Genomic DNA, 14,238 nt, shown 5'->3' with positions numbered 1-14,238 from the left:
TGGCAGAAGTCACCATTTCTTCAGCTAAGAAATGCTGCTTTCCAAAATCCTTTGGCAGAATCTCCCAGAGATTTGTTTTTCTGCTCCTACCTAATTTAGAAACAGTCTTCAAAGAAAAAAAAAAACCTGACAAATCGATGTGAGAAGAATCTAACTCTGATTTAATTTTGCATTTTTTTCATGGAAAGTTTCAGAGTTTATCATCTACAACCAGTAAAATTGGGCAAGATAATTTTGGGGAAAAAAGTAAACAAAAATGTGTATACCCCAAGATCAGATTGTTCTTTATTCTATTCAAGAAGCAACATGTGACACAAATGCAAGATTTTATTAATATCACTTGTAAGTTAGCATAATATCTCGGTGGTAAAGGAAAACTTTTAAGAAAGCAAAATAATGAGTTATGTGAATAAACAGAGGAATGAACAGTGTTAACTGTGACATTTAAATGATTACATGATTTTAATTATTCTTTTCATAACAAGCAACTCTGTGAACATCTATTCAAGGCACTGAAACCTGTGTCTATTAGGGAATTTGCAGTTGAATTACAGCTTTGTTTCCTGCCTTTGGTAATTTTAAGGAAATGAATGGAAATGGTTTCAGGAACTTATAAAAATCTAGCACCTACCAAAAGTATTTAAAAGGTAAGGTAGAAAGCACTAGAAAGAGAAAGTGAAAAGAAACCTCCCTCCCCCACACACACTGTATTTATTTGTAGGATAGAGCAGGAGAGAAGAGAAGTCATAATGAGAGAAGCAACCAGAAGCCCAGCTCATGCCAACCCCTTATTTGTTCTTGGCTGTCAGGGGTTTCCGGCTGATCTTTTTCGATTTGTCATTATTTTTCTTCGGCGGTTCTGGGTTTGCCTGCATGTGTCTGCCGTAGAGGCTGAAAAGAGAGAGGGGGTAAATGGTGAGATCCACCTTACTAACACAAGATAAGCTTCTACTGGTAGAGCTTTAAACAATTAATCTCCAGGAATATTCAGTAAGCTGAAAAAAAAAGAAATGATCACTTCTGTTTTCTCTGGGTTATACACTGTATTTAAGAATTTAAAATTCTCTCATACAAACACACAAACACACACACACACACACAGAGCATGCCATGAAGTCTGATTCTGGACAAGTTTCCTGGCATTTCACAATCACTGGGCAGAGTATGAAACACCAAAGGAAGAGAGATCAGGACTGGGAGACCCAGTAACGCTCAGCCCAGCCTTCCAGACTGCGGCTCAAAAGGCTGGGAGTGTTTAAGTCGACAGTGACAAAAATTGGGTTGAACTGAAGAGATAGAGTGTCCATTTAGTGAAAAGTGAACATTATGCCTGGCCTGGAAGCCCACGGGCTGGATAATGTGACAGAGAGCAATGGCATCCGAGCCCGCTCTGGCTGCTCACGCATGATGGATGGTGCTGGGATGGCGGCCACACATCAATGCCACGTTAATAAGTACCGCTGATTAAATGTTGACAAAGCACCCTACAATTACGGCGGCAAGCATTCATCGCAGAGAGAAGCTAGCTCTGCAGCTGAGAGGACTGAACCGAACAGTGACTAGTAATTAATCGATAATTTATGAGTAATTCTGATTAAAGAAAATTAAAAACCACCCTCAAATAAACACAGCTCAGCCTTAACTCCCCTTATTGATATACCTGTGTCCCCGACAGAGCCTTGTGGGTGCCTCAATTCCTCCAGGGGAAAGATAACACCTGACTCTGCTTGTTGCAATCGCCTGTGCCAACAGAACAAGGGTTGACACAAAGACTGACCTCCCTACAGGAGGTGTCCCTTGTTCTAAGGTCCACTCAAGGAAGTGACACCTTCCCCTGACACTCGCATTTTGCTAGGCACACTGGTGGCCATGCACAGTGTGGCACGACTTAGCATATACTAATGCTCTTCATGACATCAGCAACCGTGGTTGACCGGTCAAGGGATGGAACTGGCATAGGGAGTTGTCCAACTGATGGAGTAGTTAGGGAAAGTTGGATACTAGGGTTTTGATAGGTTATACCGTACTCTATCTTTGCCAGAAGCTTCCAAGCGTCTCCTTAGAACAGGTTCTACCAACAGTGGTCATGACCATAGGTCTCTGCTCCTAAGGAGCTTAGAATGCAGAGTCTGGAGGTGGCAGCGGACAGACCTACAAGCTGGAGAATGTATGTCCGGCCAGGTGCTGGGAATGCTCTCCAGGTCAAGGAGAAGGCCATCTCTTGTGTCAAGGAGGTACCACATGTCCTAGACAGGTAACATCAGAGCCTGCGAGTTAGCTTTCAACTTCTGCAGAAGTTAGCTTAAAAGGCTTTTTGCTAATCTAACGGACAGAGGGCCCAGTCCTGCTTGGCCTGACAGAGGGCCACCCTGTGTCCCCACAGGAGGGACACGTCCTTCCCCAAGAGAACCTGCTACCAGGAAAACGGTTCTTTAAAACCACACAGGTCCCCTCCTCCACACTTTGAAAAGGGTCACTGATCCCCTGAAGTCTATGTCATGGACACCCGGGGGCCCTGCATCCCAGGTAAAGAACCATTAGTTCAGGCAGAGAGGAAAGTTCAGCCACTCCAGCTTTACTGCTGTTGCTGCCCCAACCCCGAGTGGTGTCCCTGTCCCAATGCCTGAAACCTGGGACTGTCATCTTCCTTGGCAAAAGGGACTCTGCAGAAGTGATTAAGTTAAGGCTCTTGTGCTGGGGAGACCATCCTGCATTATCTGGGGGGAGGGGTCCAACCTGCACACCCCCTTCCCTCACCCCTCCTCCAGCATCTCTCCCAGATGCATCAAACAGGTAGAAGAAACCCTGAGCCGAAGGGGACTGGTCCTTTATATTCCTCACCTTTATCAACGCACACTCTGAAACATACCTACCCTCTACTGGTCCCTGCCCTCCCCTCCTCCCAGGACGTTGACTTCCTCAAGCTCAGGGGCTTAGCGCTGCAGTGTGACAGGTCCCGGAGGCCTCTGGTCTCCAAGCTCCTCTCCCCTGGCCCAAAGCAAAGGTGTGAGTCTGCTCTGTGCATTCCCATGTCTCAGTATCTTCAGTTAAACAGCCTTCTTACAACAGCCTCAGTATCCTCCACTATTTCCCAAACCTTCATCTCCATAAGGGACAAAACAGACACTTTCTTACTCGCAGACAACATCAAACTTGAAGGGTTACAAAAATACAACTCCATAGTTCATGCACTTGCAAACCTGGCAATAGTTACGTGCCAGGAAAGTGGTATCCACAAAAAGAAGAGATCAGGGAGAAAGACAAGAAGTAAGATTTGGTAGGGGCCTGCCATGTGCCGGGACCTGAACGAGGAAGAGCCCAAGTGGGCATGGAAGGCCTCCCAGAAGGAGCGGCTGTTTTGCTGGATCCTGATGGTGGAAATCCAGCAATGTCATTTCAGAAAGAGACGCAAAAGCTGCTCAGGACTCAGCAAGGCTCCTCTCCTTTTTAGGAAGGAACTGGAATGTTGCAGTATTTCAATGCCTCCTTTTAATACTCAGACCTCACTGTGTGCCTGGGCTTCCTGGGGCTGCACAGCAAGGCACCACAAGGGGCCACACGGGAGACAGCAGTCCTGAGCTTCATGTTTAAGTCCTTGTTTTGCCACTCGCTAGCTGACGACCTTGGGCAAATGACACTGACCCTCACCCCCACCATGCCTCAGTTTCCCCATCTGTAAAATAACAATGTCATTTTCCTTGCAGGGTGGCCGTGGTGGTTAAATAAGCCTGGCACCATGCCAAGCCTACTGGAAGTGGTCTGAGAAGGCTGGTGGAAAAACAGGACTGACGCAGGGTTAGAGTCAGAGTGATTAAATAAAGATAAGCAGATGATTACTGTCCTCCTTTAGGGCCTTTTCCTCTGAAAAATAACATGGTATTCTCTATCCCCACCAAATCCCCAAGTATCTTGGGAAGAAAGGTTTTAAGTTCCCTTTGAAGAAACCAACTGAGGCAGAGCTCAATGCACCGCCCCACTTGCTCGGTGAGTCACGGCAGAGCCGGGCCGAGGCTGTCCTCCTCTCCTGGTCCCTTCACTCCTCCACCGTGTGGGGTCGGCACTTCACTGAGTGGCTGTTGCCACACGGAGACATCGCTGTGGCAGAGCAGTAATGACCAGCATCTTAGGGCCCAGGGTCTCTGGTTCCTTTCCTAGCTCTACCAGTGACCAGCCATCGGGCTTCCATTTGGTAAATAAGTGTGGCAGGCAGAATTATGGCCCCCCAAATTTCTGCGCTCTAGTCCCCTAAAACCTGTGCATATATTATATCACAAAAGGGACTTTGCAGAGGCGATCACTTAAGGATCTTGAGCTGGGAAGACTATCCTGGATTATCTGGGTGGGCCCAGTGTAATTACAAGGGTCTTTAAAGAGGGAGGCAGGAGGGTCAGAGTCAGAGAGAGATCTGAACACACTACATTGCTTGCTTTGAAGATGAAGGAAGGGGCTAGCAGCCAAGGAATGCTAGCAGCCTCTAGAAGCTAGAAAGGCAAGGAAGTACATTCTCCCTGGAGCCTCCAGAAGGATGCAACCCTGCGGACATCTTGATTTCTGACTTCTGACAACCAGAACTGTAAGATAATACATTTGTTTTGTTTTCAGCCACCAAGGTCATAGCAATTTGCTACAGCAGCAGCAGAGAACAAACACACTAAGTAACCTCTCTGGGACAGACAGGGCAGGCTATCAGTGAGAATTCTGCTTAATTTCAGCGGGCAAAAATAGAAAATTTCTGAGGGTAGCAGCTCACTGAAAAGAAGGAAAAGTTAAAAACGAGGTTTCAGAAAGGGCCAAGTGTGCCCAAAGGAAAAATGGGTGCTGTTTCTACCAGAAGAAAGGGGACAGGCAGGCAAGCTATCACCTCTCGACTACAGGTAGACTGGATGGCCCCTGCCCCCTCCATTCTCTGATGACGCTAACACCCGAGGCCCATGTTTTGGATACTCCTGGAATTTAATTTACAGAGGTGACTGAGTGACAACATGGAGAGGTCACCGCCACTGAAAGAAATTTTATTACATGCCGTTCCCAAGAGGAGGAAACATGGCACACCACAAAGGGCCATGCCGCAAAGCCTCAGGTCAGTCAGGAGGCAGAAGGGGCAGAGCAGACGGGTGGCCCAGAGCCTTTAAGGTGGTTTCATGGGAAGGAATGGGGGAAGCAGGGTAGGCAAGTTGGAGCAAGTTCAGAATTGGATACATGAATAATTCCCATGGGCTCTGGACTCTAGGGGTGGGCTCCAGTTGTCCAATACCTGGTCCTAGGGTGATTTAGGGCAAGGGAAATACCGGCTTGGTGTGTGCAAGTTCCAGAAAGGAGGTGGTTGGGGGTATGGGCCTTGGACTGGTTGGTTTGCACATCAAAGGCCAGCAGAGAAGTTGTCCGCTGTCTCTAGGAGTTAAGCTAGGCCTGAGAAGGGCAGTCTCTCCTCAGTCAGCAAGACCCCCAAGAGATCAAAGCATCATAAGATACAGGAAGTAAAAAAGATGATTAATTAGTACAGTCCACGGCCTTGAGGATGGATTGTTGTCCTCCTGACTGTCTCACATCCTCCTCTCATGATGTGCTTTTTCCCTTAGGACCTTGGTGAATATACCTTCTCTTGCTGGGTCTGTTCCTTCCACCTCCTCCACTTGGGAAAATCCCAAGCATCCCTCAGACCCTGACATACACACTTCCAAAACCAGCACGTCCCTTTAGTGCTCTGCTCAGGTGCACCTGTCTCGCCCTACAGGAGCCACAGCACCCTGCCCAGGGGGGACCAGAGAACAGTCTCAGGGCGTCACTCACCCCTGCACTCTTGCACCCTGCTTCACCGTGAACGACGTGTGACTTTGGGACAGTGACTACAGTCTGATGTTTTCATCTGCAAAACGAGGGTGAAAATTCCCAGCTACCTTGCAGGGCTTGGTGAAGATTAAACCAGACATGGAAAGGGTCTGCTGTGCAGGCACATAGCAGGTGTCCCAGAATGGCAGCCGCCACTTTCACCTCTCATGAAGGTCAAGACTCAGGCTAAGCTGGCCAGTCTCTTCCACTTCTGATGTTGCCTCCACGCACAGAGCACAGCCAGCAACCCTGCTTTGTCGTCATGTGCCTCTGGAGCAGATGCCTTCTCAGGGAGGTTGTTTGTGGGCACTGAAACCTGGCCCTGCCAGCCTCAATGCTGACAAAGGGAGCCTGGCTCAAGGTTACCAATAGGCAGCAGCCGTCAGTGGGCAAAATGCTCAAGCCAGGAAATGGAGGGACCCTATGGCACAGAATCTTAGAAAATTTTTTCTCCTCTGAAATCTGAGGTTTATAGTGGGTAACTGGGAGATGATTAAGGAGGGGAAAACCAACAAAGAACAATCTAAAGGGACAGCAAAGGATTCATTAACACTCAGGAGTCTGATGAGCAGTCTTCTGTCACCAAAGAGGATCCCAGAGGGGAGATGCCTGCGGATGCTCCACACTGTGGGAGATGAGCCAGCCAGCACTGCTGGCTCACAAGAGCTCTCCACCCTCATCCATGTGGGAGGGGGCCCGCCCTGAGCAGCCACCGGAAGAACCCCTGCTGAAGACCTTCACTGGAGGAATCATTTTGAAACGATTCTGCGGACTGCCGGGGTCACCAGAGTGATCACTTCAGAGGCATCTTGTTAAAGCAGCCGGCAGGCTGGTCACTTTAAGCTCCATGCACCTGAACACTCAGCCCACTGACATCTAAGATTGCAGAGTATAACTTCCAGCCAGCCAGAATCAGAATAAACTTTTCAACAAACATTATATTCAGCAGGATGATATCCACACTTTTCTATTATTGATACATAAATTTTATTTAATATGGGCATCTTCATCTTGGGGGAATAAAAATCTGAGTCTTACTGTTTCTGTTGGATCCAAGGGTCTCTTGCAGCAGACCTGCAGCCCCTTCATAGATGCTGCAGTCAAGACCACTGTGGACCACCCACTTTCTTCGTGAAAATCTCCTCCCTTGGCTGCAACGCACTAACTTGGTTCTTTTTCTCTCTCCCGATACTTTAGTCCTGTGTTTCTGCTTCTCTCTCTTTGTATTCTCTTCCCTAGAAAGATCAGTGAATTTCGTAGCTTCAACAATTCTCTCTAAGCAGGAGCCCTCCAAGTCACTGCCATTTTCAACCCCTGCTCTGCCATATCTCCCCTGGGATGCTCAGTTATTAAACCCAACCAAAGCATGTGACAGTTCCCCATCCCAACTTCCACGGGTCTGTCCTCCACATCCCCAGACCTTCAGGATCAGAATGTTCAAGCCACTTTGACATCTGCCTCTTTTTTCTCAGTCACCACATGAATCAAGTTTGACTGAAGTTTCCTCTATTGTAGAAATTCTTAGCTTGGGACCAGGGAAGCATCTGAAACTCCAAGCAAAACTGTGTGCGTTTTCTTCAGCAGAAGGGGAACAAAGCTTTCATCAGCTTCTCAAAAGGTTCGTAACTCAATGGATTACTTAGCTGCTTTAGGTGCTTCTTATTTCCATCATCCTATGATTTTATCCATTCTCTTTTTCCTCGACCCTAATACAGATCCATATTACATAGCCATTTGGTTATTAAAATGGATTCCTTCTTCGTCTCCTTGATGCTGACCCCTTCCTGCCTCCAATATGTCCTACACATGACGAACAGAATAATCCCCCCATGGTTAATATATGGAAAACAGCACCCACTGCCCAGTGGATCAAATACCCAGCCCGGTATGTGGCACAGAGCAGCCACAGAACATGCCACGTAATGCTTAACTTACTCAATTTCATCTCACTTTGTTTACTAACAGACCTGAGTACAGCCAGGCTGGTCTGGAGGAAGGCCGTGGGGAGTATAGGAAAGATGGAGTGAATGTGAGTCCTGCCACCTGTTAGCTGAGTAAACTTAGAGACCTACATCCCTCCAGAACCTCTGTTATCTTAACTGTAAAATGGGAATATTTGCACACTGTCTACCTCACAGGTACTTTGGCAATCAGACTGGCTTAGGCTCACTAAAGTGTTTTGAAAAATAAGTGCTAAATCAATTGGAGGCCTAGGGTTAGCCTTTCCTGCCAGCCAGCATTCTTTTTGGTGTCTCTGTTTTTTGCTGATCTGTGTTACTATTGCCTGGAATGCCAGCCTGGGTTCTTTCTGCAATTCAGACCTTATCCATATTTTCAGGTCTTTCACCGCTTCCACCTCCCTCCCCACCCCGATTTCTTGTGTTCACAAAATACTGTCGGATTAATCAGGATTTCACCATTGAGTCTTTGATGACACATAAAGCGATTCTCGTTCTTGGCTCATTATTTCGAAGCATCAGCAGAATGCTTTGATACCATGCAATCTGCATTCAGATCACAACAATCCAGTGATGTAGGGGTTTTTATTATTATTTTTCAACTGAGGAAACTTAGGAGGTTTAGGCTTGGATCAAACCCAGGCAACTATTCCGAAGTTCAAATTCCTAATGCACTAAGTTATCTTGTCTCCCATCCTTCTGGATTTCTCAGTTCTATCTTCTTAATAAGCCTAGCATTTTCTTGAGGGTGGGGACTGAAGACTTCACTTCTTTTGTGCAAGAGTGCTAGAAGCACATTGTGTGCTATGTAAATATTGTGTTTCAGAATGCCAGGTACATGAGAGGTACAATATGCTGCTCTTAAGTCATTTGCTCATGTCGTATGCCTCCCTCCTGTTGTTTTGGGTGTTTCCATGGAAAGTCCTCATACAGACCAAGAAAAGAGCCAATTTTAAAATCTAAGTATATGGCCAGTGACAATAATGGAGAGAAATAATTTTTGCTTATAATCTGTGATCTTATGGTAGGAAGCTAAATTTAAAATCTCCCCAAATAAATCTGTGGACAAAGTGTGAAGCCTGGATTATTAATAAGCATTTGCGATATCTTTATTTATCCCATCTAGCAGCTATGAGGGGCTGGTGACAGAACCTTAACACATAAACTGCTGAGTCTTAAAGAAAAAAAAAATTAACAGTTACCATATTCCCATGAGAAGTCTCATTAATTCAAAAGGCAATGATTTTTTGAGATCAAGCCTCTAAGAGATGGTTCTATGCAATTTGCTAATGGCCATATGTGTCTCCTACATTCTTCTCCATTATAACCCTCACTGCTCTCTGTCCCCAACACATTGTGTAAAATGAAAGTATAAACATACACGTGCAAATGGCACCCTTATAAATAGCCAAAGGGAATTTGTAGCTGGCTTAGGACAGACATTACGCTATACAAAAATATAAAATATAAAGCAGGTTTAAAAACACCCCATGCATTCTAGACTCACTATCTGCCCCACTGGAGGGGAGAAATGAGGATGCTGGCAGAGCAAAACTAACAATCTCATGCACAAAAGATGCTCATTAAACTTCATCATCCTGTCTACTCTAATGATGCTTTCACTTAATAAAAATTCCCCGAGCAGTTGCAAGGATATTAGGCAAGGTCTTTGGTTATGTATCAGAGGTCCGAGCTGTCACCAGCAAGCATGCAGTTCAGGGGGTATGTTCCCTGGGGAAGGAGCAAATACAGCTTTCACGGAATACATGCAGAGAAAAATCGATATCTCCAACTTGCTTCCCTGCTTAAGCATTTAAGAAAATAGGTAATCCTTTTAGATTAAACTGCAAAGTGCTAAATGCTGCAATTTCCAGAATAAACTAAAAGACAAAGGGAAACAAGTCTAAGGGCATTTTTAAGTTTTCTAAACAAGCTACTTCCTTAATAGACTTCATATCTAGAGTACTGGAGAATATTTTTTATGAAAAGAATTATTGTGTGATCCAGTACTTGGCACTGGTAGAGATTAAAAAGGAGACACCTAACCATATATGTCTGGATGTGTTTGTAATACACACATAGACATATAAGCTATTCATAAATACGAGGAAGTGAGGAATTACTTTTACATGAGCATTTACCCCCTTTAAAAATTACTTCTGAAAAAACATTAATATTAAAATTCTCTAACTTGAATCTGGCTCTCAAAAGCTAAATAGTAATTATGTAATAGACCCCTTAACATGAACAGTTGTAATGTTAACACAAGATAAGCACAAATTATTGCTTTTGTCCATATCATATAACCCACTTTAAATTTCACATCCTGCCAAAGGGACTTGGCTGCAGAGATTACGAGTTGGGGTAACAGTGAGGCATTACCCTAAAACTTGAATTTAAAGGCAATAAGAATGTCTTTTCCGTGTTAAATATCAACACAAAATAGATTAAAGCAGAAACATGAAGAGTCACCCCAAATTACACCAGCACAACTCTGAGGCAGTGAGACTTGACTGGAACCAGACCAGGGGTACTAGCAAAGCTGGAGAGAGAATTGTCCATCAGAAGAGTGTTGCTGTTGGCCAGCAAGGCAAACAGTGGGTGACGGTGGCAGTGGGCACCCTGCAGAGAGGGGCGGTGAGGACCCAGGCTGTGAGTTCTATGCAGGCCCGACAGGGCTACGTCTCTCAGAGGAAGCAAAGAAAACAAACATGGCGCCACCACTGTGTGGTCCGGCCTTCTAGCACCACCCTCCACGTCCCCAATCCCCAGCACAGGGTGTAGACAAGTCAGGCCCCTGCCTATTTCTGAGGTTTGACCTTGCTATCCACTCTGCCTGGAATGTTCTTCTCCAGGTCTCCCTGAGACAGGCACTATTACCACCTCCGTCTTACGGGTGAGGGTAAGGACGCACGAGAGCTTAAATAGCTTCGATGTGAATGGCTATGCTGACCCAGTTTTAGTGTCAAAACAAGACTCAGTCTCAACCCCCTCCCTTTGCCCTGGGCACAGTAACTAGTTCATACACAAGCCTGTGGCCACTTTAAGCCAACTAGAGAAAGACCTAAGACCTCAGCTCAGACTGTTGGGAAGAAAAGTTCTTTCTTTCCTGTTTTACTTGAATTAGGAGCCTAGATCTGCTGCCAGCCATGTTGACATCTTGTGAAGAGAGCCAGCCTTGGAGAGACACCAGCCCAGCCCAGACAAAGCAGAACTGAGAGGGGGAGAGAGATGGGGTCCAACGACACTGAACCCCGACATCACGCCATGCCTGAAGTCTACTGTATTGTTAGATTATTTTTATATAAAATAACCAAATAATCCCTCCTCCTCCTAGGCTTTGTGTTCCCTGTAATCAAAGGAATGCTGAGTCCTGAGCAACACATCCCTCTGGTCTACTTCAAATGTGAATTTCTAAGAGAGGTCCTTTTTGCCCACATTATCCATCTTTGACCACATTCATTTCCTTCACACCAATAGTCACAATATAATTAGTTTGTTTATTTGATTACTTATTGTTAACAGAGTTAACTCATTGTTTCCTGCCTCCCTTAACAGAAGACTAACTCAGAGCAGGAACCTTGTCTGTCTTATTTAGTATCCTCTGTGACTGGTGTGCCATGGGCACACAATGAAGGTTTGTTGACTGAGTGAATGAAAGCAGACATCATTGCACCTACTAGGATGTACTAAGAGTATCTGACTACATGAACGTCTTCCCAACTGGAACAGGGACTGTCTGCATCATTTTGTTTCTCCAGGGCCAGCCAAACACTAGTCACCCAATAAATATTGATTGGTGAATTAAAAGAATATCTTAGGCAAGAAACATTTTCCAATGTCCTCAATTCCACGCCCTTCAAGTGATTATACATCAGCTTCCCATTTAGAGCTGTGTACTGAAAGAAGACATGCTACGCAGGCCAAGGCAAGTCTTATAGTCTTTGGAGGCAGTTATCTTGTTACGGAATTCTGGGTCCTACATCAGTTTCTTAAGTGTTTTCCTCAGTTTCTGCAGGACTTCTCAGGGTGAGACTGGGCAGTAAACGCACCATGGCAGCATGTTGAGGCCACTGGGAGCCCAGTCCATCATCTTCATGTGGAAATTCTCTTTCCTAGTACTGTGACCAGGGGTTTCCATTAAATTCCTTTAAGTGCAATGGGTTTTTTATTGAACATTAATTACCTCTGATATGAGTAAAGCTGAAGATAGTAATTGTTTATAAAAGGGAATTAAGTTAAAATGAACACTAGGAAAATAGTGGGTTTTTAAAATCCTTTCCTTTAGACAAATTAAAAATCAGAATGAATTTTTATTATCATGGAAAGATAAGAGTCTTTCTGGTCACACATGGGTCCTTCGCGAATGGCTCAGCATTGTTCACGACCTCTGAAGTTGTCGAGCTGGTGATGACAACAGCAAAACTCATGCAGCTCTTACTACACATGAGCCCTGACACAGGAAGTTTCTATGGCATTTTCTAGACATTCATTCATTTCAACCTTAAGCAATATCACATGAACAAAACCATGTAGGGTGCACACTTGTCCCGTGGCTCTAGATATAAATAATATTACAAATACAGAGCTAGTGTCACAGGACCAGGAAGCCCAGTGTCTAAACACAGACGCCTCTGCTTTTCCTTTGTTTTGGTTTTACTGTAAGGACAAACAGTAAAAGCATATATAGAGGGATTGCTACTACTATTTCTCCTCCTCTTTGAGGCTCACAATTTGGACTCTCTGTTCCTGAGACTGTTCCTCTCTCTCTGTTTCTCGAGCTCAGGTGACTTGATGATTTGACCATGGCAGGTGACCCATGGTCAGGTCACCAGAAAGCTAGACAGCTCTTTAAATTTAAGTATAAGCCTATAAGTTCCAGAGTGCAGAGCAAGTAACACTGAACTGGAACTAGGAACGCTTTGGAATAAATCCACTAATTGGGTGATCTGTGTTTCCCTAGATAGAGAGTGGGGTGTTTGGACTTAAACAGCAGTGGTAACTAGCACGCACCCTGCTGCACCCCCTCACACATCGACTGGGCGCTTATCAGACTACACCCAGAACCCACTCAGATCAAGTGCTCCAGGCAAAGGCTTCAACCTGCTCAGAGATGGGCATTTGAATGGAACTCGCGCATGTTATATATGAAACTTGTATAGTGCTGTCCTTTTATTAACTCATTTAACCCTTAAGCAAAATCATGTTAAATGGAACCTTAAAGGGCTCGCATCTCTAAGGTGGCCCCCGTGCTCTGGTCAGATTACAGCATGATGCCTGAGATTTTAGCCAGCAATGTATCATTTGCCCCTCCTCCCCGTCCATGGATTTTCTATAAGGTGAGTCATGTTCCACTTACAGACAGAGCAAGGAGATAAAAAAAAATTTTTTTAAAACAAACCTTAGGAATCAAAATCAAGAGAGCATCCATCTACCTACGGGTGGACTTTTCCAAACAGTGTTTTAGCCATGAGGCTCTCACCAAGTGGACTTCAGGAAGCAGCAGCTAGAGACAGCTAAACTTGATTCATTCCCTTAGGCCACTTCCCTGGCAAAGCTGAATTCCCTCACGTAAGCTGGGCTCTCTCTCAAGCGGCAAACCCCACCTCTGGAACATGGCATGGCAAGATGATCTGTGCTTTTCCTCCATTCCTGACCCCAATCTTGGAATTACTGACCAGTGGTAAGGGGAGGCTGGCAGAGGGGGCGGAGATCAGCTTTAGGTAGGCAAAGAAACAGTGGTACTTGGGAACAAGCCAACAATTGTCAAAAGAATAACAGAGAAGACACGTATGAGAGCTTAACAGTAGACGAGTCTTTGGATGCCATCTTTCTTCTAGTTTCATTTTCATGTTTTGCGTAAGATGACATACTCCGAAGAGACATGGAAGATTTAAAAAATATTTTTAGCTCTGATATATTCAGCAGATTTAATATATGTCATCCCATTTCCTCTGAGTTTTTTTAAATCAGATTTTTAAGAATCCCAGAGAAATTTATGGTCTTTCAGTGCAAAAAGGTTAAGAACTAAGATGTTTGTGGGTTATGCTTGATGTTAAAAACAGTCTAGCAGAGGGTTCCATGCATCAGCAATATGTCTGGGTGGGGACCATGGGAATGCATCAACAGGAGGATGGACTCTCCCTGGGGGCTCAGGCTTTAGTTGTTTGTTGTCCCCAACAGAGACCTGTAGACTCAGCAAACGTGTGGCTGTGGGTGAGGAGAGAAGAGCTAACGCTTGTCACAACAGACCTTTTCATCCAAGAATCTCAAGTGTTTCATCCAGGAATCTCACCCACAAAACACTCCTGGAAGGTGTCAGAGCATCCTAGACACAGATGGTAAATGTGAAACAAAAGTAGAAGCATGCAGTGGAGATGCCAGAGGACCAGGGCATCTGTGGACCACCACCTGGGGCTGCTCTGTAGTCATGGTTTCCAGTACATCGAGT

General features: G+C 45.2%; 1 protein-coding gene across 1 annotated transcript in view; it reads right to left on the bottom strand.

The window, feature by feature from the left end:
* Positions 1-431: 431 nt before the first annotated feature.
* The window catches only part of RSU1 (Ras suppressor protein 1), a 175,952-nt gene continuing 162,145 nt past the window's right edge, over positions 432-14,238 (bottom strand). The window contains 1 exon segment of the mRNA NM_001309339.1: positions 432-891. Coding sequence (NP_001296268.1) covers positions 789-891 — 103 coding nt within the window. The 3' untranslated portion in view covers positions 432-788.

This window comes from Equus caballus, chromosome 29, assembly GCF_041296265.1.
Source record: "Equus caballus isolate H_3958 breed thoroughbred chromosome 29, TB-T2T, whole genome shotgun sequence".
Lineage (NCBI taxonomy): Eukaryota > Metazoa > Chordata > Mammalia > Perissodactyla > Equidae > Equus > Equus caballus.
This window is presented reverse-complemented; position numbering and strand designations above follow the sequence as displayed.